Source organism: Bufo gargarizans, chromosome 2 (genome assembly GCF_014858855.1).
Source record: "Bufo gargarizans isolate SCDJY-AF-19 chromosome 2, ASM1485885v1, whole genome shotgun sequence".
Taxonomy (NCBI): Eukaryota; Metazoa; Chordata; class Amphibia; order Anura; family Bufonidae; genus Bufo; species Bufo gargarizans.
The window spans coordinates 1,498,992-1,524,721 of NC_058081.1; the positions used below are offsets into that span (position 1 = coordinate 1,498,992).

Consider the following 25,730-nt stretch of genomic DNA (forward strand, 5'->3'; position numbering starts at 1 on the left):
TGCAGCGCTTGCTGGGCTGAGGGCGATCATGGGGACGCGGTAGTAATGGTCAGACAGGACACGGGTGGGTGCAGCATGGGGCAGTTTATTTCGGGGGGCGCGCTCTCCGGGCCACCCCCGGTTACACACAGAAGATAACACAAGATAAATAGGAGGCGGCGCGCGGCGGGCAGTGCAAGTCTGTGCGCGACCGTAGTGTTATAAGCAAAGGGTTGTGGGAAGGGGCAGAACTTCCTCTATCTCCCCCCGTATACACTCCTATATACATATAGCGCCTGTACACACAGTGATTGTACAGTAGGGGGCGCCACCTTCGCCCCTCATAGCAGCAATCTCCTTCTCAGACACAAACTCAAAACATAAAATAACATAGAACACGTCAGTGGCAGAGCTGCTGCGGCTCCTCTTTGTACTGGGCAGGTTTCACCTTCCGTTTCTCGCTTCCTCCTCACTAGCACATGCTCAGTCTGTCAGTCTTCATACTGGGGTCTCCTGGTCACACAGGTCAGGGGCAGAGTTCTGACGACGCATCCGCGGGGGCGCGGTGTAGGGGTGGTACTTGTAGGGGCGCTCCTGCGGGGAGGAGGGGTGCCGTTTAGTCGCTTGCAGCCCGCCGTCACTTTCTCTAGTGTGCGCTCGCTCTTCGCCGTTGTGGCGGTTGTTGGGGCGACGGCCTCGGTTGGCGCCTCCATCCAGAGAGTTCCTCCTGTGCCTCTGCCGATCCTCCCCCGGTCCCCGCGGGTCATTCCGCCTTTCGCCGTCCTCCTCGCTGCCGCTCCGCCTGTCCTCTGACCACGGATTGGACACTTCTTCCACCACGTACGTAGCTCCCGGAGCCCAGGAAAAGCGGTGCTGGGGATTGCTCTTAAAGGGGAAGCGCAGCTTGCAGTCCAGTGGGGGGATAAATTTGCCGGTGCCAGGAGTCCGGCGGAGGCAGCGGTTTATCTGCTGCTGCTGCAGGTTCTGGCTCCGGTTCTCTTCTTGTTTCAACCATCGCATCCTCCCCCGGCGAAACGTGGAGTTGTCCTCCATCAGCTGCTCCATCCGGTGGCTCTTAGGAGAACGATCCGGAGAAGCGTCAACATGGCCGCTGTTCACAGAGTCGCCATCATTGGAGCACCAGGCGAAAGACTCATCCGAAAGATCATCCGAAACGTCGTCCTGCGGGTGGGGGCCAAAGGGAGAGATTACCGGGGGCAGCGACATCGGGATATGGCTACCTACATGTAACCTACCTACAGTACCCACAGCCTGCGTTACATCACGTCTAATGCTCCAGTCACAGCCAAAGCCGCGTCACGTCTAATGCTCCAGCCACAGCTGCACCGCGCCTAATGCTCCAGCCACAGCCGCGTCGCGCCTAATGCTCCAGCCACAGCCGCGTCGCGCCTAATGCTCCAGCCACAGCCGCGTCGCGCCTAATGCTCCAGCCGCGCCTAATGCTCCAGCCACAGCCACGTCACGCCTAATGCTCCAGCCACAGCCGCGTCACTCCTAATGCTCCAGCCACAGCCAAAGCCGCATCACGCCTAATGCTCCAGCCACAGCCAAAGCCGCGTCACACCTAACGCTCCAGCCACAGCCGCGTCACGCCTAATGCTCCACCTGGGTGAGGGGCATGCACACTAAGCTCTCCTGTACAGGGCGGGCTCACCTGGGTGAGGGGCATGCACACTAAGCTCTCCTGCGCAGGGTGGGCTCACCTGGACGAGGGGCATGCACACTAAGCTCTCCTGGGCGAGGGGCATGCACACTAAGCTCTCCTGCGCAGGGCGGGCTCACCTGGGTGAGGGGCATTCACACTAAGTTCTCCTGCGCAGGGCGGGCTCACCTGGGTGAGGGGCATGCACACTAAGCTCTCCTGCGCAGGGCGGGCTCACCTGGGTGAGGGGCATGACACGCTCCATCTTCACCATCCTGTCCCGCAGCGCCCGGATCTCCTCGTCCTTCATGTTGTTCTGCAGCTTCACCTCCTGCAGGATGTCAGTCAGCTTGTCGATGTGCGCCTTCAGGTCCTGCACCCCACCTTTGCCGCCACCCTCGTCCTCCTCTCCCACCCCTACAGTGTCCCACACGTCTCGGGCCACGGCCTTCCACCACTCCTTCTCGTTGGCATCCCTCTTGCCGTAGGTGCGGCACAGCTCCTTCATCTTGATGACGGCCATGGCCTCGATCTCCTGCTTGCTGTGTTTGAAGTCGTTGAGTGCAACCTCGTAGCAGATCTCCTTCACTGCCTGCATCTTCAGGTCCGCCAGCGTCAGCCAGCGCGGGTCCTTCCCCAGCCGCCGCCGCCGCTGCGGGATCTGGTACACCTTGATGGGCTCCCGTTTCTTGCCACTGCTCGGGAGGCCGCAACGTCGCATGATGCTCTGCACGCCGCCCGGTGGCACCTTATCCCGCAGAGATGACATGAGGCGCCAGCTCTCCTCACACGAGCGCTTGTCAGAGTCATCGCCGCTATCCGAGTCCCCAAACTGCAGGGAGGAAAGGGTTGAAGATGTAGCAAACATGGCCGCCACTCAGAGAGAGAGAATGGGGGGGGGGGGGGAGAAGACTGGGCAACTCACCAGTCTCTGCTGCTCCAGGGACAGATCCGCTTCCTCCTTCTCCCGTTTATACTGGAATTCCAGATCCTGCAGCCTAGGGGAGGGGAACACAAGGGTTAATGTCTCCTGAGATACAGCGCCCCCTGCCGACCACAGAGATACATCGCCCCCTGCCGACCACAGAGATACAGCGCCCCCTGCCGACCACAGAGATACAGCGCCCCCTGCCGACCACAGAGATACAGCGCCCCCTGCCGACCACAGAGATACAGCGCCCCCTGCCGACCACAGAGATACAGCGCCCCCTGCCGACCACAGAGATACAGCGCCCCCTGCCGACCCACATCATTAATGACCGCTGGGGTACAGGGCCCCCTGCTGACACTAGAGAAGAGCCCATTACTGGGCCCCCGGATAGAGCGCCCCCTGCTGAGCCCGTACTGACCGCTTCTGCATCTCCAGCTTGATGTCTATGCCCTGCTTCTCCAGCAGCTCCCGCTGGGCAAAGTTCCAGTCCACGGGTTCTGCCTGGTTCTCCAGCACCACGCTGCTCCTCTCTCTCTCCAGCCGCGCCTGCTCAGGGTGATTAAAGCGAAAGACGTGGTTCTTCCCCATAACTATCCTGTTACCTGCAGAAAACGAGGGGCAGTTATACAGCCTGCGGGGGGGGGGTAGCCGACACCAGAGGGGCAGTTATACAGCCTGCGGGGGGGGGGGGGGGGGGGGGAGCCGTCACTAGAGGGGCAGTTATACAGCCTGCGGGGGGGGGGGGGGGGGGGGGGGGGAGTTGTCACCAGAGGGGCAGTTATACAGCCTGCGGGGGGAGTCGTCACCAGAGGGGCAGTTATACAGCCTGCGGGGGGGGGGGGGGGGGGGGGGAGCCGTCACCAGAGGGGCAGTTATACAGCCTGCGGGGGGGGGAGCCGTCACCAGAGGGGCAGTTATACAGCCTGCGGGGGGGGGAGCCGTCACCAGAGGGGCAGTTATACAGCCTGCGGGGGGGAGCCGTCACCAGAGGGGCAGTTATACAGCCTGCGGGGGGGGGAGCCGTCACCAGAGGGGCAGTTATACAGCCTGCGGGGGGAGTCGTAACCAGAGGGGCAGTTATTCAGCCTGCGGGGGGGGAGCCGTCACCAGAGGGGCAGTTATACAGCCTGCGGGGGGGGAGCCGTCACCAGAGGGGCAGTTATTCAGCCTGCGGGGGGGGGAGCCGTCACCAGAGGGGCAGTTATACAGCCTGCGGGGGGGGGAGCCGTCACCAGAGGGGCAGTTATACAGCCTGCGGGGGGGGGAGCCGTCACCAGAGGGGCAGTTATACAGCCTGCGGGGGGGGGAGCCGTCACCAGAGGGGCAGTTATACAGCCTGCGGGGGGGAGCCGTCACCAGAGGGGCAGTTATACAGCCTGCGGGGGGGGGAGCCGTCACCAGAGGGGCAGTTATACAGCCTGCGGGGGGAGTCGTAACCAGAGGGGCAGTTATTCAGCCTGCGGGGGGGGGAGCCGTCACCAGAGGGGCAGTTATACAGCCTGCGGGGGGGGAGCCGTCACCAGAGGGGCAGTTATACAGCCTGCGGGGGAAGGGGGAGCCGTCACCAGAGGGGCAGTTATACAGCCTGCGGGGGGGAGCCGTCACCAGAGGGGCAGTTATACAGCCTGCGGGGGGGAGCCGTCACCAGAGGGGCAGTTATACAGCCTGCGGGGGAAGGGGGAGCCGTCACCAGAGGGGCAGTTATACAGCCTGCGGGGGAAGGGGGAGCCGTCACCAGAGGGGCAGTTATACAGCCTGCGGGGGGGAGCCGTCACCAGAGGGGCAGTTATACAGCCTGCGGGGGAAGCTGTCACCAGAGGGGCGCCGTCACCAGAGGGGCAGTTATACAGCCTGCGGGGGAAGCTGTCACCAGAGGGGCGCCGTCACCAGAGGGGCAGTTATACAGCCTGCGGGGGGAGTCGTCACCAGAGGGGCAGTTATACAGCCTGCGGGGGGAGTCGTCACCAGAGGGGCAGTTATACAGCCTGCGGGGGGAGTCGTCACCAGAGGGGCAGTTATACAGCCTGCAAGGGGGGGAGCCGTCACCAGAGGGGCAGTTATACAGCCTGCGAGGGGGGGAGTCGTCACCAGAGGGGCAGTTATACAGCCTGCGGGGGGGGAGCCGTCACCAGAGGGGCAGTTATACAGCCTGCGAGGGGGGGAGTCGTCACCAGAGGGGCAGTTATACAGCCTGCGGGGGGGGGGAGCCGTCACCAGAGGGGCAGTTATACAGCCTGCGCGGGGGGGGGGGGGGGGGGGGGGAGCCGTCACCATCACTTACCTGACTTCAGCACCAGCGGCTCGGTCACTTGCTTTCCATTCACGTAGGTATCGGCTCCTTCACAGGACTTCAACGTGACGACCACTGCAGAGAAATCAGAGGGGGCGTGATAAGGTGTGTGACAGACCACCCATGTGCACACAGACCCCCCGCCGTCCCATAACCCTTCACACCTTCACCATTCTCATTAGTGCTGCAGTGGAAGAGACAGTGCTGCTCCTTGATGAACTGACCGCTCAGCTTGATGTCCACATCCACCCGACCGACCCTACGACAAACAGAGAGTGAGTGCGCTGGGGGGGTTCAGAGGGCGAGTGCGAGCCATAGGGAGGGCGCGCGAAAGGAAGACGTGAAAAAAAGGCGAGCCAGAGGACATGCGAAGGAGCGGGCATGAGGAAGGGCGAGCCAGAGGGCGCATGAGAGGAAAGGCCGAGCCAGAGGGCGCATGAGAGGAAGGGCCGAGCCAGAGGGCGCGCAGGAAAAGGGTGAGCCAAGGTGCGCAATGAAGAGGCCAGCCGGAGGGCGGGTGAGGGTGCAACCCTCGGGGAACCTTACCGTGTAATGCCCTCCTTTAGATGGTACAGGAGACACTCGGACATGAGGGGGTCTTCATTCAGATTGACCAGGTGTGGGATCTATGTATGATGGACGACAGAAGGGTCATGCTGTAGACCAGGGGTAGGCAACCTCCGGCACTCCAGCTGTTATAAAACTACAACTCCCAGCATGCACACTTGCTCTGCTCTTCTAAGAAATACACTACTTCTTAAATTTGTATGGCAAGATAAAAAACCAAGGATTCAGGCAGATGTAATGTATCTACCCATTGCCAAAGGAGGACTGGGATGCCCCTCTATAATCAAGTACTATAGGGCGTGTATTTTAGAACAACTGAGATACACTTGGTTAAACCAGACTAACAAGCACTGGGTCACAATCGAAAACTATATCATGGGTGTTAAAAACCCCCAATTATTTTTCTTCTCCAACTCCCTATTGGGAAACATTCGCATCCCAAATTTATGTCCCACAATTCAGGCCGCTTTTGAACTCTGGATCCTATTGACGACAAAACTAAAACTTATTAATGTCTCATTTACAGACATCCCCTTGGGGACATTGGAGAGATGTATCCCACACTTAAGGATCTCTAATTGGACCGACCTAGGGATTAAGAACCTAAGTCAACTCTACACCAATAAGACTTTAAACTCCTTTACAGACCTGGCAGGAAAATTTAAGGTTCCCCATAGAGATTTTTATAAGTATTTACAAATCAGACATTTTTTGTCTGGGGTAACCCTCCCCACTTTCTCTGACACTTGTAAAATAGTGGGAATCTTACGAAACCCTCTAAGTACCCTCAAGGCCCTATCTCTCAGCTATCACCTTATGGCGGAGAGATCGGACTCACCACTGACCCCTTTACTAAATAAATGGGAATCAAAATTAAGCTTGAAGATTTCCTCAGAACAATGGGAAACTGCATTCTCTATTATACGGGCTTCTTCTAAATGTATTAACCATCTTGAAAACTCCAGGAAAATGCTTTATAGATGGTACTATACACCCTACAGATTATCCAAGATGTACCCTCTATCATCCCATGTCTGCTGGAGATGTTCTGCAGCTGAAGCCGACATGGAACACATATGGTGGGAATGCGGAGACATCAAACCGGTCTGGAACTCAATTAATCGTATCCTTACTCAAATATGTAATATCCCAATCTCACTATCTATAGCTCAGGCCTTACTCTCCGTGGATTTAGACTTATTTCCTCATACTATTAGAGTAGTTGTTACTCATGTAATTGTGGCCACTAGAATGAAAATTGCCTACTTTTGGAAGAATCCAAACCCCCCTCCACTAGCGGAAATTATAAATGCTGTTAATAACAACTGTCTATGTGAGATGTTCAATGCTTCCATATCCAATAAACGAGCCAAGTTTAAACTTGCATGGGATTGTTGGCTTCACTCCAAATTTAACACAGTCCTAACAGATAGGTAAAGCTCAGATGTACTTAACACTCCTTGTCACTCCCCCCCCTCCCCCCCCCCTTACTCCTTTATATCCATTTCCTTTCCTCTATTCTCCCAATGTTACTTATAGTAATGTTTATATAACCTGCTCTGTTAATTATTATGTTAAAAATGATGACACCATACAGAGTATATTAGAAGATTTATAATGATTCTTAATGCTGCAGACAAAACATACATTTTGGGCTCTGTATGTGACACTTACCTGTTCTTTTTCTTCTGAAAACAATAAAAATTATGTTCAAAGAAATGAATAGAGCATGCTGGGAATTGTAGTTTCACAACAGCTGCAGTGCTGAAGGTTGCCGACCCCTGCTGTAAAGTAAGGCTGGAACAGCTGTACATAACACCACCAGGGGCGCAGCTCATACTTACCTTTTTTGGAGAGAAGACCCCCACAGTGCCCCCATCTTCTCGCAGAGCCACGCCCATTTCAGCCAACAATGATTCCCTAATAAGAGAAAGGATGATTAGATCTGTGCCATCACCTGCCGCCCCCTGCCCACATCACCTGCCGCCCGCCCCCTGCCCACATCACCTGCCGCCAGATGCCCGCCCCTGCCCACATCACCTGCCGCCAGATGCCCGCCCCTGCCCACATCACCTGCCGCCAGATGCCCGCCCCTGCCCACATCACCTGCCGCCAGATGCCCGCCCCTGCCCACATCACCTGCCGCCAGATGCCCGCCCCTGCCCACATCACCTGCCGCCAGCCCCTGCCCACATCACCTGCCGCCAGCCGCCCACCCCTGCCGCCAGCCGCCTGCCCACATGACATGCCACCAGATGCACGCCCCCGCCCACATCACCTGCCGCCAGATGCACGCCCCTGCCCACATCACCTGCCGCCAGCCGCCCGCCCCCTGCCCACATCACATGCCGCCAGATGCACGCCCCCGCCCACATCACCTGCCACCAGATGCACGCCCCTGCCCACATCACCTGCCGCCAGCTGCCCGCCCCTGCCCACATCACCTGCCGCCAGCTGCCCGCCCCCGCCCACCTCTCCATCCGTATGGTTTCCGTCTTGCGCAGCTTCTCCTCCCAGGTCTCGTTCAGCTCAGCGATGAACTTCTCCGTCTCCTGAAGCCTCTCCATGGCTTCCTCCGTACAGATCGAGTCTTCACCCACTTCACCCACAGCCTCATCAAAGGGCTCTGGCTGACCGTTCATGGCAGGGGGCGACAGAGGAGGAGGGGGAGGGGAGCCTGGCTCAGATGGTAATAGTGCCGGAGGAGCGGAGGATTGTAGAGGGGCACAGGGGGCAGCTATACCATCCTCAAGGGCAAGATCTGTGAGACAAATGAAGGGGAAACGTCCTATAAAATGGCAAAGCCACACTGTCCCTTTAAAAGGCCAGTGAGAGGCACTGCACACATACCCCATTATCAGAGGTAAGTCACTGCATGCCCCCAGACTCACCCGCTAGACCCTGGCTGTACAGGAGCTGCCGCAGCCTGGCCACTTCCTCTTTCAGCTCCCTGATTAACCTGGCGTTCGGATCCTCATTAATAATGGCGTTACATTTTATCTGCTTGGCGCGGTCAGCGTAACTGGAGAGGGCGGTATAAAGCACAGCGGTCACTATACATACATATGCATCACTGCGTACATACATTACATCCTGTATTATACTCCAGAGCTGCACTCACTATTCTGCTGGTGCAGTCACTGTGCATATACATTACCTCTCCTGTACTGATCCTGAGTTACATCCTGTATTATACTCCAGAGCTGCACTCACTATTCTGCTGGTGCAGTCACTGTGTACATACATTACTTATCCTGTACTGATCCTGAGTTACATCCTGTATTATACCCCAGAGCTGCACTCACTATTATGCTGGTGCAGTTACTGTGTACATACATTACTTATCCTGAGTTACATCCTGTATTATACTCCAGAGCTGCACTCACTATTCTGCTGGTGCAGTCACTGTGTGCAGACATTACTTATCCTGTACTGATCCTCAGTTACATCCTGTATTATACCCCAGAGCTGCACTCACTATTCTGCTGGTGCAGTCACTGTGTGCAGACATTACTTATCCTGCACTGATCCTCAGTTACATCCGGTATTATACTCCAGAGCTGCACTCACTATTCTGCCGATCCAGTCACTGTGTACATACATTACTGACCCTGAGTTACATCCTGTATTATACTCCAGAGCCGCACTCACTATTCTGCTGGTGCAGTCACTGTGTACATACAGTACTGATCCTGAGTTACATCCTGTATTGTACTCCAGAGCTGCATTCACCGCTTGTTCAGTGTCTGTACACAGCTTGTACCCCAGACACAGTGTATCTGATGGTGCCTACACTATGAGAGCTTTGTCCGTCCACAAGCTTCTTGTTTCCAGTAACAAATAGCAGAATTATAAGTTCAGCTCTGGGATAAGTGACACAATGTCATGAATGTGTGTGTTTTTATATAATATATAAAGAGAGCAGTACACGAGATATATACAAGAGACAGAGGATACAGGGGTGACGCCAGGGCCTTACCGGAGGGTACTCAGCGTCTCTTCGTAGTTTATGTCGGCCGGACTCAGAGCTGCGATCATGGCTGTGCGCGAGTTCCCACCTGCAGCAAAAGCTCATACATTACTGTCTGCATACACTGCCCAGGTCCCTATGACAAGCCCTCCAGGACAGGAGATCAGGCAGAGCGCCCCTAGTGGGCGATACATGCAGACATTGCACCCACTACTCAATCACCAGGAGGCACCAGATGGCAGCACCTCCTCACTGATGATGTCACTAATGCCGGATTACTAGAATTGCCTCCCCATTTTCCCAGACTCACCCAGGTTCTCCTTCAGCAGCCAGGTCAGGGCCGAGTCCCGGTAAGGAATAAAATCCGATCTCTTCTTCTTTGATTGCTGAAGAAACAGAAAAAACAACAACTTATAGTGGATGTAATGAGCCATAGGGAGTCCCGCCCGCACCCGATGACATCACAAGCCGCATACTTACGTGTCATCAGCCATCTCCCCACTATGTGATACGCAGCATTGGAGAGAGACAGAGGTGAGACATGTGATAACACAGTGACCCTCACAATCCGGAGATTATAAAAGAGTGGGAGCGACTACACAGGAGGAGGAGGAGCAGCGACTACACAGGACACACGGAGGAGGAGGAGAAGGAGGAGGAGCAGCGACTACACAGGACACACGGAGGAGGAGGAGGAGGAGGAGGAGGAGCGACTACACAGGACACACGGAGGAGGAGGAGGAGCTACTACACAGGGACACACGGAGGAGGAGGAGGAGGAGCTACTACACAGGACACACGGAGGAGGAGGAGGAGGAGCTACTACACAGGACACACGGAGGAGGAGGAGCGACTACACAGGACACACGGAGGAGGAGGAGCGACTACACAGGACACACGGAGGAGGAGGAGCGACTACACAGGACACACGGAGGAGGAGGAGCGACTACACAGGACACACGGAGGAGGAGGAGCGACTACACAGGATACAAGGAGGTGGAGGAGCGACTACACAGGACACACGGAGGAGGAGGAGGAGGAGCAAGCGACTACACAGGACACACGGAGGAGGAGGAGGAGGAGGAGGAGGAGGAGGAGGAGCGACTACACAGGACACACGGAGGAGGAGGAGGAGGAGCGACTACACAGGACACACGGAGGAGGAGGAGCGACTACACAGGACACACGGAGGAGGAGGAGCGACTACACAGGACACACGGAGGAGGAGGAGCGACTACACAGGACACACGGAGGAGGAGGAGCGACTACACAGGACACACGGAGGAGGAGGAGCGACTACACAGGACACACGGAGGAGGAGGAGGAGGAGCTACTACACAGGACACACGGAGGAGGAGGAGCGACTACACAGGACACACGGAGGAAGAGGAGCGACTACACAGGACACACAGAGGAGGAGGAGCGACTACACAGGACACACGGAGGAGGAGGAGGAGCAGCGACTACACAGGACACACGGAGGAGGAGGAGCGACTACACAGGATACAAGGAGGTGGAGGAGCGACTACACAGGACACACGGAGGAGGAGGAGCGACTACACAGGACACACGGAGGAGGAGGAGCGACTACACAGGACACACGGAGGAGGAGGAGCGACTACACAGGACACACGGAGGAGGAGGAGCGACTACACAGGACACACGGAGGAGGAGGAGCGACTACACAGGACACACGGAGGAGGAGGAGCGACTACACAGGACACACAGAGGAGGAGGAGCGACTACACAGGACACACAGAGGAGGAGTAGCGACTACACAGGACACACGGAGGAGGAGGAGCGTCTACACAGGACACACGGAGGAGGAGGAGGAGGAGCCACTGCACAGGACAGGATAGGAGGAGGAGGAGGAGGAGGAGGGTCTACACAGGACACACAGAGGAGGAGTAACCCCACACACTCACCATTTCAGCCAGAGCTGAGATCACCTTCCCCAGCGTAGTCAGCGACTTGTTGATGTTCGCACCTTCCTACAACATGATCAGATGCACAGTTTGTGTAGGCGATCTCAGAGATCCAGCAGCGACTCCCTCTGGTGGAGGGCAGCAGAATGACAGTGGAGTGGCCAAAGTCACTCACCTTCAGACGGGTTCCTTTGGCGCCGGAGGAGTCGGCTCTCTCACTTCCTGCTAAATCCACCAAACTGATCTTACTGACCTGCAGCATAAAGAAAGATCATGTGATCAGAAGTCTACATAGTGGGGGGGGGGGGGGGCAGTAAGTGATCCCAGCTTTCCTCCCACACCTTCTCCGTGTCCAGGTTGGTCATCTCATCATGTCTCTTCTGAGTGAAGACGATGGTGAAGACGGCATGTGAGCGACTGCTGGTCTCATTCATGTTAGTGGCAGCGACTGTCCTGTGGAGAGAACATGGAAGTTATACCGAGCGCGCGCACACGACACACACAAGGGGTTATACCGAGCGCGCGCACACGACGCACACGACACACACAAGGGGTTATACCGAGCGCGCGCACACAACACACACAAGGGGTTATACCGAGCGCGCGCACACGACACACACAAGGGGTTATACCGAGCGCACACGACACACACACACACACACAGGGTTATACCGAGTGCGCGCGCGCACACGACACACACAAGGGGTTATACCGAGCGCACACGACACACACACACACACACACACGGGGTTATACCGAGCGCACACGACACACACACACACACACACACGGGGTTATACCGAGCGCACACGACACACACACACACACACACACAGGGTTATACCGAGTGCGCGCGCGCGCGCACACGACACACACAAGGGGTTATACCGAGCGCACACGACACACACACACACACACACACACAAGGGGTTATACCGAGCGCGCGCACACGACACACACAAGGGGTTATACCGAGCGCACACGACACACACACACACACACGGGGTTATACCGAGCGCGCGCGCGCACACGACACACACAAGGGGTTATACCGAGCGCACACGACACACACACACACACACACACAAGGGGTTATACCGAGCGCACACAAGGGGGTTATACCGAGCGCACACAAGGGGGTTATACCGAGCGCACACAAGGGGGTTATACCGAGCGCACACAAGGGGGTTATACCGAGCGCACACAAGGGGGTTATACCGAGCGCACACAAGGGGGTTATACCGAGCGCACACGACACACACAAGGGGTTATACCGAGCGCACACATAGGGGCTCTTCACCTGGCCTTGTTCCCACAGTCCATGAGGTCGGCGATGTCATTATAGGAGGTGACGGCCAGTTTGGACAGGTCCTCCACATACGGCCCCAGGATGGGGTGCTCCCGCACTCTTAGGTTACCTTTACTTTTAGGGCGCAGCAAATCACGGACGCGTTCACAGTAGATCTCCATGTAGCTTACCTAGTGGTGGTATGAGAGTGATCGATACGCATACATACTATACCAGGGATGGCCAACCTGAGGCTCTCCAGCTGTTGCAAAACTACAACTCCCATCCTGCCCGGACAGTCTACAGCTATCAGCCTACCGCAGGGCATGGTGGGAGTTGCAGTTTTACAACAGCTGGAGAGCCGCAGGTTGGCCATGTCTATACTATACGTTCACACCCCTCCTCCTATATTCATATCTGTCACCTGTATAACCTACATGGACTATGCACCCCCTCCTCCTATATACATATCTGTCACCTGTATAACCTACATGGACTATGTACACCCCCTCCTCCTATATACATATCTGTCACCTGTATAACCTACATGGACTATGTACACCCCCTCCTCCTATATACATATCTGTCACCTGTATAACCTACCTGTACTATGTACCCCCTCCTCCTATATACATATCTGTCACCTGTATAACCTACATGGACTATGCACCCCCCTCCTCCTATATACATATCTGTCACCTGTATAACCTACCTGTACTATGTACCCCCTCCTCCTATATACATATCTGTCACCTGTATAACCTACCTGTACTATGTACACCCCCTCCTCCTATATACATATCTGTCACCTGTATAACCTACATGGACTATGCACCCCCTCCTCCTATATACATATCTGTCACCTGTATAACCTACATGTACTATGCACCCCCTCCTCCTATATACATATCTGTCACCTGTATAACCTACATGTACTATGCACCCCCCCTCCTCCTATATACATATCTGTCACCTGTATAACCTACATGTACCATGTACACCCCCTCCTCCTATATACATATCTGTCACCTGTATAACCTACATGTACCATGTACACCCCCTCCTCCTATATACATATCTGTCACCTGTATAACCTACATGTACCATGTACCCCCTCCTCCTATATACATATCTGTCACCTGTATAACCTACATGTACCATGTACACCCCCTCCTCCTATATACATATCTGTCACCTGTATAACCTACATGTACTATGCACCCCCTCCTCCTATATACATATCTGTCACCTGTATAACCTACATGGACTATGCACCCCCTCCTCCTATATACATATCTGTCACCTGTATAACCTACATGTACTATGTACACCCCCTCCTCCTATATACATATCTGTCACCTGTATAACCTACCTGTACTATGCACCCCCCCTCCTCCTATATACATATCTGTCACCTGTATAACCTACATGTACTATGTACACCCCCTCCTCCTATATACATATCTGTCACCTGTATAACCTACATGTACCATGTACACCCCCTCCTCCTATATACATATCTGTCACCTGTATAACCTACCTGTACTATGCACCCCCTCCTCCTATATACATATCTGTCACCTGTATAACCTACATGGACTATGCACCCCCTTCTCCTATATACATATCTGTCACCTGTATAACCTACATGTACTATGCACCCCCCTCCTCCTATATACATATCTGTCACCTGTATAACCTACATGTACTATGCACCCCCTCCTCCTATATACATATCTGTCACCTGTATAACCTACATGTACTATGTACCCCCTCCTCCTATATACATATCTGTCACCTGTATAACCTACCTGTACTATGTACCCCCTCCTCCTATATACATATCTGTCACCTGTATAACCTACCTGTACTATGCACCCCCCCCTCCTCCTATATACATATCTGTCACCTGTATAACCTACATGTACCATGTACACCCCCTCCTCCTATATACATATCTGTCACCTGTATAACCTACATGGACTATGTACCCCCTCCTCCTATATACATATCTGTCACCTGTATTATGTACACCCCTCCTCCTATATACATATCTGTCACCTGTATAACCTACATGTACCATGTACACCCCCTCCTCCTATATACATATCTGTCACCTGTATAACCTACATGGACTATGTACCCCCTCCTCCTATATACATATCTGTCACCTGTATAACCTACCTGTACTATGTACCCCCTCCTCCTATATACATATCTGTCACCTGTATAACCTACCTGTACTATGCACCCCCCCTCCTCCTATATACATATCTGTCACCTGTATAACCTACATGTACTATGTACACCCCCTCCTCCTATATACATATCTGTCACCTGTATAACCTACATGTACCATGTACCCCCTCCTCCTATATACATATCTGTCACCTGTATAACCTACATGGACCATGTACACCCCTCCTCCTATATACATATCTGTCACCTGTATAACCTACATGTACCATGTACACCCCCTCCTCCTATATACATATCTGTCACCTGTATAACCTACCTGTACTATGTACCCCCTCCTCCTATATACATATCTGTCACCTGTATAACCTACCTGTACTATGCACCCCCCCCTCCTCCTATATACATATCTGTCACCTGTATAACCTACATGTACCATGTACACCCCCTCCTCCTATATACATATCTGTCACCTGTATAACCTACATGGACTATGTACCCCCTCCTCCTATATACATATCTGTCACCTGTATAACCTACATGTACCATGTACACCCCCTCCTCCTATATACATATCTGTCACCTGTATAACCTACCTGTACTATGCACCCCCCTCCTCCTATATACATATCTGTCACCTGTATAACCTACATGTACTATGCACCCCCCTCCTCCTATATACATATCTGTCACCTGTATAACCTACATGTACCATGTACACCCCTCCTCCTATATACATATCTGTCACCTGTATAACCTACATGTACTATGCACCCCCTCCTCCTATATACATATCTGTCACCTGTATAACCTACATGTACACCCCCGCCCCCCCTCCTCCTATATACATATCTGTCACCTGTATAACCTACATGGACCATGTACACCCCTCCTCCTATATACATATCTGTCACCTGTATAACCTACATGTATTACGTACACCCCCTCCTCCTATATACATATCTGTCACCTGTATAACCTACATGTATTACGTACACCCCTCCTCCTATATACATATCTGTCACCTGTATAACCTACATGTATTACGTACACCCCCTCCTCCTATATACATATCTGTCACCTGTATAACCTACATGTATTACGTACACCCCCTCCTCCTCCTCCTATAAGCATTGTTTATATAAACTATTGAGGTCATTTATTAAACTGGTGTAAAGTAGAACTGGCTGAGTCGCCCATAGCAGCCAATCAGATTCAACCTTTCATTTTCCAAAGGAGCTTTCCAAAATGAAAGGAGAAATACGATTGGTTCCTATGGGTGACCAGTTTGATAAATGCCCCCTTCTCTGTACATCACATATACGTCACCTCCACGGAGAAGGACAGCTGGGGGCTTTTATTCTCAGAGATCCTGGTAAATAAATCTTCACATAACTGCAAAAAAGTGGAAAATGTTCATTAGAGCTCAACGCTAAGACTGATCACATGACCAGGACTAACCAATCATATCCACTAATTACATTATACCCTGCACAACCCCGCCACCACATATGATGACATCACCTCCATACCTGGTACATAATCCCATACTACCCCTCCACCGCATATGATGACATCACCTCCATACCTGGTACATAATCCCATACTACCCCTCCACCACATATGATGACATCACCTCCATACCTGGGGGATAATCCCATACTACCCCTCCACCGCATATGATGACATCACCTCCATACCTGGTATATAATCCCATACTACCCCTCCACCGCATATGATGACATCACCTCCATACCTGGTATATAATCCCATACTACCCCTCCACCGCATATGATGACATCACCTCCATACCTGGTATATAATCTGATACTACCCCTCCACCGCATATGATGACATCACCTCCATACCTGGTATATAATCCCATACCACCCCCTCTACCACATATGATGACATCACCTCCATACCTGGTATATAATCCCATACCACCCCCTCTACCACATATGATGACATCACCTCCATACCTGGTATATAATCCCATACTACCCCTCCACCACATATGATGACATCACCTCCATACCTGGTATATAATCTGATACTACCCCTCCACCGCATATGATGACATCACCTCCATACTTGGTATATAATCCGATACTACCCCTCCACCACATATGATGACATCACCTCCATACCTGGTATATAATCTGATACTACCCCTCCACCGCATATGATGACATCACCTCCATACCTGGTATATAATCTGATACTACCCCTCCACCGCATATGATGACATCACCTCCATACATGGTATATAATCCAATACTACCCCTCCACCACATATGATGACATCATTTCCATACCTGGGGGATAATCCCATGTTGCTCGCTCTCCGGTTTCCCCATCATAGTGTAGGATTTTCCAGCTCCCGTCTGTCCATAGGCGAATATACATACATTATATCCTTCAAAAGCGTGTAAAAGCATCTCCTCCCCGATGTCCTGGTACACCCGCCGCTGAGACGCAAAATTCGGGTCTTCTTCCTGGGTGATGGAGGCAGTGACCATTACTACATTACAGACACACATCACACACACATGGGTGCCAGAGCCTGCTGGGAGTAGTAGTTGTATAACAGCTGAGCTTAGTAGGAGGGAAAGACGTATACACGTAAGGTATCTCACCGAGGTGTGCGACCAGTACGAGTAGTCAAACGTGAAGCTCTTCGCGGCATCTTTCGGCTGTTTAGGGTTTGAAATACCTGAAATAAGGAGAACGGTGGCCATGACATCACTTAAAGGGCCCACAACGTGAGGTCACATGATGATGGCGAAGATGAATACTAAAGTGGCTTACACGTGCTGTTCCCCTGCATCTGTATCACGCACTTGGCATCATGGGAGATTTCTCTGGCGTTAAAGGGACGCACGCGGACGGCGACTTTCACCGAAGCTCCCGACATCTTTAAATGGAGTCACTCAAACCAACGGGAAATCTCTGGAGAGAAAGAAGTGGGGTTAGTGTCGGCGGCCATGTCTGATCCTTACAGCGTCGGTGTAGTGCGCCCTCTGGTGGAGCAGCCTGTACATGACTCACAGCCTCGGAGGTGGTGGAGTGGGTGCGTCCCTCCAGGATGGGCAGCATAAGCCGTGCCACCTTCCGATCACCAGGCAGCGCAGCATCCCAAGGGTTAAACCCTGAGGACTCATATCTTACAGAGCAAAAATCTGAAGAATGTGCGGCATGGCCCGAGACATGAGGAGGTCACAGAAGGGGCTGACTGCATACATGTGCCGGGATCGGATGGACACACGTGTGCACGCCTGGCATCCTGATGGGTGACTCGCAGCACATACATGCTGAGTGTTCGCAGGTCACATGCTCATGGCCGTACATGGCGGTGGGGGTGCGAATACCGCCATGTACATCCCAGGGCACAGGTGAGCCAGGGAATGGCAGCGTTCCCATCCCCCTGATAATTGCCATGTCAGAGCTGACACAGTTGGCACCGCCGCCCTGCTGCCACCTCCCAGACGCCTGCTGTACATATCCTGGCATGTGGAGGATAAGTGACAAACTCCTCAGCACTTATCCTTCCTCCCACCGCCGGCATCCATCACCGACATTGGTCGGGTGGGGGCGCTACAGAGCGGGCACTGCTTAACGCCCCCTCCTGGACCACCGTATGTAATGTGCTGCTATGAGGCAGGACGTAGGGGGAGGCCGCGGGTACAGGGACTACTCCCCCCACCATGTAAGGGTCACACCACGCTATAGCACATGTAATAACCAGGGCCCTGCATGCCTCCTCTGCTACTGTCGCCCCCCCAGATGTGGAGTGACCCCGTGGCCGCCACCTCCCCCAGTCCCCCCTTCCCCCAAGGTATGGAGGGACCCCGCGGCCGCCTCCCCCCCCCCAGATGTGGACGGACCCCCGCGCCCCCCCCCCCCCCCCGGATGTGGAGGGACCCCGCGGCCCCCCCCCCCCCCGGATGTGGAGAGACCCCGCGGCCTGCTCATATATTATTAGTTATATAAAATGAGAAACGGGATAAAAAGTAGAATATGCAGAGCATTGCTAAAGATGTGTGAAGATCAGGAAGGTGAAGCGCCATCTGGCTGCGGTCCACGGTACACACCATGTACAGAGAGCCCAGGACTGCTGACATCTGCCGCAGACTATCACTCAGCTCCGTCCCAGGGAGGAGGTCACATGACGCTGGGATATTCCCGGCTGCACTGACTCTTATCAGGGGCTCGTTGCACAATCCTGACCGTCTGACCCGCGCTGTTTACGGACAGGAGACTCGTCAGTCCGGTATCCTGGCGACGTGCCGGACTACCAGAAGAACCCCAGTAGTCTAGGACTGTGGCGGATCTGAAACCCTCCCCTACACCCACTGCCACGGGGAATATAATGAGCCTGATCATACATGATGTACAAACGCTACCGTAAACATACACCCACACATAATACTGCCATACTGTGCCCTCACCAGCTTACTACTGCTACACTGTGCCCTAGCACCCAGTACAATACCACCATACTGTGCCCTAGCACCCGGTACAATACCGCCATACTGTGCCCTAGCACCCGGTACAATACTGCCATACTGTGCCCTAGCACCCAGTACAATACCGCCATACTGTGCCCTAGCACCCAGTACAATACCGCCATACTGTGCCCTAGCATTGAGTACAATACTGCCATACTGTGCCCTAGCACCCAGTACGATACCGCCATACTGTGCCCTAGATTGCAGCACAAAACCTCCATACTGTGGCCTAGCTCCCAACATACCGCCATACTGTGCCCTAGCTCTCGCCATAATGTACATTAGCTCCCAGCACAATATCGCTATACAGTTGACATACTAGTGCCACATAATACAGTGCCACACAGAACCCAAACCAACATAATACTGCCACACCGTGCCCAGCAAACAAAGCCCTATTCTGCCCTGTATCAGCATACCCTGCCGTCACAGTGCCATGGTAGTGCACAGCGCCTCCTCTGGTGACCGCAGGAAGTTACCTTATCCAGAGGCGGTCAGGAGAAGCGCCTGCTCCTCACTGGGTCCTAGCATGGTGGGAGTTGTAGTGCCAGAGTGGTGTCAATTACAAGTGGCTATGCTACCACTCCTACCAGGACGGCGGTATTAGTGTGTGCAGCGGGAGAGTAGATTGTCAGCTCCGCAGGACAGGGCGTCACAAGTTGTAAAGAAGCAATGAGGCGACCACCTTGTCATTTGCAGATGCCATGAGGAGACGTATAGGGCACAGCCGATCCCCTATAGAGCTGGCGTTCTTACCGCAGTCTCCTGGCGCCCGTCTCGCTCTGTCACATTATTCCGAACAGTCTCACGTCTTGTAATAATCCGCTGCACAATCAGACAAGGAGTGACGGGACCGGCATCACCCGCGGGCGTCCAGACTATCAGGGCTACTAGGGTGCTCCGCAGCTGCCGGTCTGGATGGCCTCCCCCATCACATAAGGATGAATGGTATGTCCCAACAGGTGTCTCCCACTTCCGTCCCTTTTTACATACACAATGCCCGGCAGGGGTGGGCACATCCAAGATGGCGGGACGGGTCCCAGCCACGACCCTCAGGATGACGGGAGGTTCAGGTATCTGCAGGTATAAAGAGGACAGGTCACAGCCAGAGGGGTGGAAGAGTCCACTGTAGAAGAAGGAGGGGGGGGGGGGGCAGCGCAGAAGAGGGGGGGGGGGGGGGGGGGTGAGCACATCCAAGATGGCGGGACGGGTCCCAGCCACGACACTGAGGATGACGGGAGGTTCAGGTATCTGCAGGTATAAAGAGGACAGGTCACAGCCAGAGGGGTGGAAGAGTCCACTGTAGAAGAAGGGGGGGGGGGGGGGCAGCGCAGAAGAGGGGGGGGGGGGGGTGAGCACATCCAAGATGGCGGGACGGGTCCCAGCCACGACACTGAGGATGACGGGAGGTTCAGGTATCTGCAGGTATAAAGAGGACAGGTCACAGCCAGAGGGGTGGAAGAGTCCACTGTAGAAGAAGGGGGGAGTGGGCACATCCAAGATGGCGGGACAGGTCCCAGCCACGACCCTCAGGATGACGGGAGGTTCAGGTATCTGCAGGTATAAAGAGGACAGGTCACAGCCAGAGGGGTGGAAGAGTCCACTGTAGAAGAAGGGGGGGGGCAGCGCAGAAGAGGGGGGGGGTGAGCACATCCAAGATGGCGGGACGGGTCCCAGCCACGACACTGAGGATGACGGGAGGTTCAGGTATCTGCAGGTATAAAGAGGACAGGTCACAGCCAGAGGGGTGGAAGAGTCCACTGTACAAGTAGGGGGGGGGGGGGCACCGCAGAAGAGGGGGGGATGGGCACATCCAAGATGGCGGGACGGGTCCCAGCCACGACCCTCAGGGTGACGGGAGGCTCAGGTATCTGCAGGTATAAAGAGGACAGGTCACAGCCAGAGGGGTGGAAGAGTCCACTGTAGAAGAAGAGGGGGGGGGGGGGCAGTGCAGAAGAGGGGGGGGGGGTGGGCACATCCAAGATGGCGGGACGGGTCCCAGCCACGACACTCAGGAAGAGTGCGCAGAAGAGTGGGAGGAGGAGGGGGGGGACAGCGCAGAAGAGTGGGAGGAGGAGGGGGGGGACAGCGCAGAAGAGTGGGAGGAGGAGGGGGGGGGACAGCGCAGAAGAGTGGGAGGAGGAGGGGGGGGACAGCGCAGAAGAGTGGGAGGAGGAGGGGGGGGACAGCGCAGAAGAGTGGGAGGAGGAGGGGGGGGACAGCGCAGAAGAGTGGGAGGAGGAGGGGGGGACAGCGCAGAAGAGTGGGAGGAGGAGGGGGGGGACAGCGCAGAAGAGTGGGAGGAGGAGGGGGGGGGACAGCGCAGAAGAGTGGGAGGAGGAGGGGGGGGACAGCGCAGAAGAGTGGGAGGAGGAGGGGGGGGGACAGCGCAGAAGAGTGGGAGGAGGAGGGGGGGGCAGCGCAGAAGAGTGGGAGGAGGAGGGGGGGACAGCGCAGAAGAGTGGGAGGAGGAGGGGGGGACAGCGCAGAAGAGTGGGAGGAGGAGGGGGGGGACAGCGCAGAAGAGTGGGAGGAGGAGGGGGGGGACAGCGCAGAAGAGTGGGAGGAGGAGGGGGGGGGACAGCGCAGAAGAGTGGGAGGAGGAGGGGGGACAGCGCAGAAGAGTGGGAGGAGGAGGGGGGGACAGCGCAGAAGAGTGGGAGGAGGAGGGGGGGGACAGCGCAGAAGAGTGGGAGGAGGAGGGGGGGGACAGCGCAGAAAAGTGGGAGGAGGAGGGGGGGGACAGCGCAGAAGACGTGGGAGGAGGAGGGGGGACAGCGCAGAAGAGTGGGAGGAGGAGGGGGGCAGCGACAGCGCAGGAAGAGTGGGGGACAGCGCAGAAGAGTGGGAGGAGGAGGGGGGGACAGCGCAGAAGAGTGGGAGGAGGAGGGGGGGGACAGCGCAGAAGAGTGGGAGGAGGAGGGGGGGACAGCGCAGAAGAGTGGGAGGAGGAGGGGGGGACAGCGCAGAAGAGTGGGAGGAGGAGGGGGGGACAGCGCAGAAGAGTGGGAGGAGGAGGGGGGGGACAGCGCAGAAGAGTGGGAGGAGGAGGGGGGGGGACAGCGCAGAAGAGTGGGAGGAGGAGGGGGGGGGACAGCGCAGAAGAGTGGGAGGAGGAGGGGGGGGGGACAGCGCAGAAGAGTGGGAGGAGGAGGGGGGGGACAGCGCAGAAGAGTGGGAGGAGGAGGGGGGACAGCGCAGAAGAGTGGGAGGAGGAGGGGGACAGCGCAGAAGAGTGGGAGGAGGAGGGGGGACAGCGCAGAAGAGTGGGAGGAGGAGGGGGGGACAGCGCAGAAGAGTGGGAGGAGGAGGGGGGACAGCGCAGAAGAGTGGGAGGAGGAGGGGGGACAGCGCAGAAGAGTGGGAGGAGGAGGGGGGGACAGCGCAGAAGAGTGGGAGGAGGAGGGGGGGGACAGCGCAGAAGAGTGGGAGGAGGAGGGGGGACAGCGCAGAAGAGTGGGGGGAGGAGGAGGGGGGGACAGCGCAGAAGAGTGGGAGGAGGAGGGGGGGACAGCGCAGAAGAGTGGGAGGAGGAGGGGGGGACAGCGCAGAAGAGTGGGAGGAGGAGGGGGGGGCAGCGCAGAAGAGTGGGAGGAGGAGGGGGGGCAGCGCAGAAGAGTGGGAGGAGGAGGGGGGGGACAGCATACACGGGGGGCAGCATACTGTACGGTACACGGGGGCAGCATACTGTACGGTACACGGGGGCAGCATACTGTACGGTACACGGGGGCAGCATACTGTACTGTATACGGGGGCAGTATATTGTACTGTATACGGGGGCAGTATATTGTACTGTATACGGGGGCAGTATATTGTACTGTATACGGGGGCAGTATACTGTACTGTATACGGGGGCAGTATACTGTACTGTATACGGGGGCAGTATACTGTACACGGGGGCAGTATACTGTACTGTATACGGGGGCAGTGTACTGTATACGGGGGCAGTATACTGTACTGTATACGGGGGCAGTGTACTGTATACGGGGGCAGTATATTGTACTGTACACGGGGGCAGCATACTGTACTGTACACGGGGGCAGCATACTGTACTGTACACGGGGGCAGCATACTGTACGGTACACGGGGACAGCATACTGTACGGTACACGGGGGCAGTATACTGTACGGTACACGGGGGCAGTATACTGTACTGTACACGGGGGCAGTATACTGTACGGTACACGGGGCAGTATACTGTACGGTACACGGGGGCAGTATACTGTACGGTACACGGGGGCAGTATACTGTACGGTACACGGGGGCAGTATACTGTACGGTACACGGGGGCAGTATACTGTACGGTACACGGGGGCAGTATACTGTACGGTACACGGGGGCAGTATACTGTACTGTACACGGGGGCAGTATACTGTACGGTACACGGGGGCAGTATACTGTACGGTACACGGGGGCAGTATATTGTACTGTACACGGGGGGCAATATATTGTACTGTACACGGGGGCAGTATACTGTACTGTACACGGGGGCAGAATACAGTACGGTACACGGGGGCAGTATACTGTACTGTACACGGGGGCAGTATACTGTACGGTACACGGGGGCAGTATACTGTACGGTACACGGGGGCAGTATACTGTACGGTACACGGGGGCAGTATATTGTACTGTACACGGGGCAGTATATTGTACTGTACACGGGGGCAGTATATTGTACTGTACACGGGGGCAGTATACTGTACGGTACACGGGGGCAGTATACTGTACGGTACACGGGGGCAGTATACTGTACGGTACACGGGGGCAGTATACTGTACGGTACACGGGGGCAGTATACTGTACGGTACACGGGGGCAGTATATTGTACTGTACACGGGGGCAATATATTGTACTGTACACGGGGGCAGTATACTGTACTGTACACGGGGGCAGAATACAGTACGGTACACAGGGGCAGTATACTGTACGGTACACAGGGGCAGTATACTGTACGGTACACGGGGGCAGTATATTGTACTGTACACGGGGGCAGTATACTGTACGGTACACGGGGGCAGTATATTGTACTGTACACGGGGGCAGTATACTGTACGGTACACGGGGGCAGTATACTGTACGGTACACGGGGGCAGTATACTGTACGGTACACGGGGGCAGTATATTGTACTGTACACGGGGGCAGTATATTGTACTGTACACGGGGGCAGTATACTGTACGGTACACGGGGGCAGTATATTGTACTGTACACGGGGGCAGTATACTGTACGGTACACGGGGGCAGTATATTGTACTGTACACGGGGGCAGTATACTGTACGGTACACGGGGGCAGTATACTGTACGGTACACGGGGGCAGTATATTGTACTGTACACGGGGGCAGTATACTGTACGGTACACGGGGGCAGTATACTGTACGGTACACAGGGGCAGTGTATATAATGTACAGCTCAGTTTACACTACACGCGAATCACATGCGGTTCTCCGCCGCACGGAGCACACGGTCAGTACGGAGCGGGTGACGTACCACAGGGGTGTCCGGTGCCGGGCTCAGTTTCCTCTTGATCTTGGGCCCGGCGGCTCCTCCTTGTCCTCTCAGCTGCTTATCCCGGCGGGAGCCGCCATCACCAGGCCGGGAACCCCCGCCCACCAGATGACATCATCACGTCACCATCCGGCAGCCACGCCTAATGCGCGACTGCATTCCACATCCACCGCCTGTCACTCATAGTGTGTGCCCCGCCCACCAGCTGTCACTCAGGCCTTTTATCCTTACCTACTACTTTGCATGTCCCGCCCATTCCACTATGCGTCCTGAAAACTCTCCGCTGATGTGTCAGGTGTCCGTCTGTCCCCGACGGCTGTGACGTCACCTGTCAATCGAGCGGGAAAACAGACTGGAAGAGACACCGTAAGGTGTGTGGAACAGACAGAAGTATGAGAAAAACTGAGGAGGAGAGGATGGGGTGTGAGGAAAACTGAGGAGGAGAGGATGGGGTGTGAGGAAAAGTAAGGAGGAGAGGACAGGGTGTGAGGAAAAATAAGGAGGAGAGGACAGGGTGTGAGGAAAAGTAAGGAGGAGAGGACAGGGTGTGAGGTAAAGTAAGGAGGAGAGGACAGGGTGTGAGGAAAAATAAGGAGGAGAGGACAGGGTGTGAGGAAAAGTAAGGAGGAGAGGACAGGGTGTGAGGTAAAGTAAGGAGGAGAGGACAGGGTGTGAGGAAAAATAAGGAGGAGAGGACAGGGTGTGAGGTAAAATAAGGAGGAGAGGACAGGGTGTGAGGTAAAATAAGGAGGAGAGGACAGGGTGTGAGGACAACTGAGGAGGAGGAGAGGACAGGAGGAGGAGGAGGACAACTGAGGGAAATAGGACAGGGTGTGAGGAGGAGAGGAAAGAGTGTGAGGAAAATGGAGGATGAGAGGTCAGGGTGTGAGGAAAACTAAAGAGGA

The 25,730-nt window shown here is 55.1% G+C and overlaps 1 protein-coding gene across 4 annotated transcripts; it reads right to left on the reverse strand.

The window, feature by feature from the left end:
* Positions 1–69: 69 nt before the first annotated feature.
* KIF1C (kinesin family member 1C) lies at positions 70–25,357 on the reverse strand. Of its 4 annotated transcripts, none has more exons than XM_044278495.1 (22): positions 25,057–25,357; positions 20,077–20,397; positions 17,621–17,761; positions 17,449–17,525; positions 17,128–17,307; positions 16,139–16,204; positions 12,626–12,804; positions 11,667–11,778; positions 11,501–11,578; positions 11,326–11,391; positions 9,711–9,786; positions 9,410–9,488; positions 8,322–8,452; positions 7,903–8,191; positions 7,275–7,350; positions 5,410–5,489; positions 5,028–5,122; positions 4,855–4,938; positions 2,992–3,175; positions 2,568–2,640; positions 1,881–2,474; positions 70–1,161 (listed from the first exon to the last, which is right to left on the reverse strand). In XM_044278495.1, the coding sequence occupies exons 3-22, from the start codon at positions 17,724–17,726 to the stop codon at positions 478–480; spliced, it is 3,309 nt and encodes a 1,102-aa protein (XP_044134430.1). In that variant the 5' UTR covers positions 17,727–17,761; positions 20,077–20,397; positions 25,057–25,357; the 3' UTR covers positions 70–477. The 4 variants fall into 4 exon arrangements, with proteins under 4 accessions (XP_044134430.1, XP_044134428.1, XP_044134432.1 ...); XM_044278493.1 differs by lacking the exon at positions 25,057–25,357 and adding an exon at positions 24,808–24,933; XM_044278497.1 differs by lacking the exon at positions 20,077–20,397.
* Between the last annotated feature and the right edge of the window lie 373 nt (positions 25,358–25,730).

Excerpts from the sequence above, each read along its gene's own strand:
- KIF1C (XM_044278497.1), bottom strand. The coding sequence starts at position 17,726 with ATGTCGGGAGCTTCGGTGAAAGTCGCCGTCCGCGTGCGTCCCTTTAAC. Across the intron at positions 3,176-4,854 it reads GCCGCTGGTGCTGAAGTCAG|GTAACAGGATAGTTATGGGG; the intron begins GTAAGTGATGGT and ends CGTTTTCTGCAG. Across the intron at positions 2,641-2,991 it reads AAGCTGGAGATGCAGAAGCG|GCTGCAGGATCTGGAATTCC; the intron begins GTCAGTACGGGC and ends CCCCTCCCCTAG.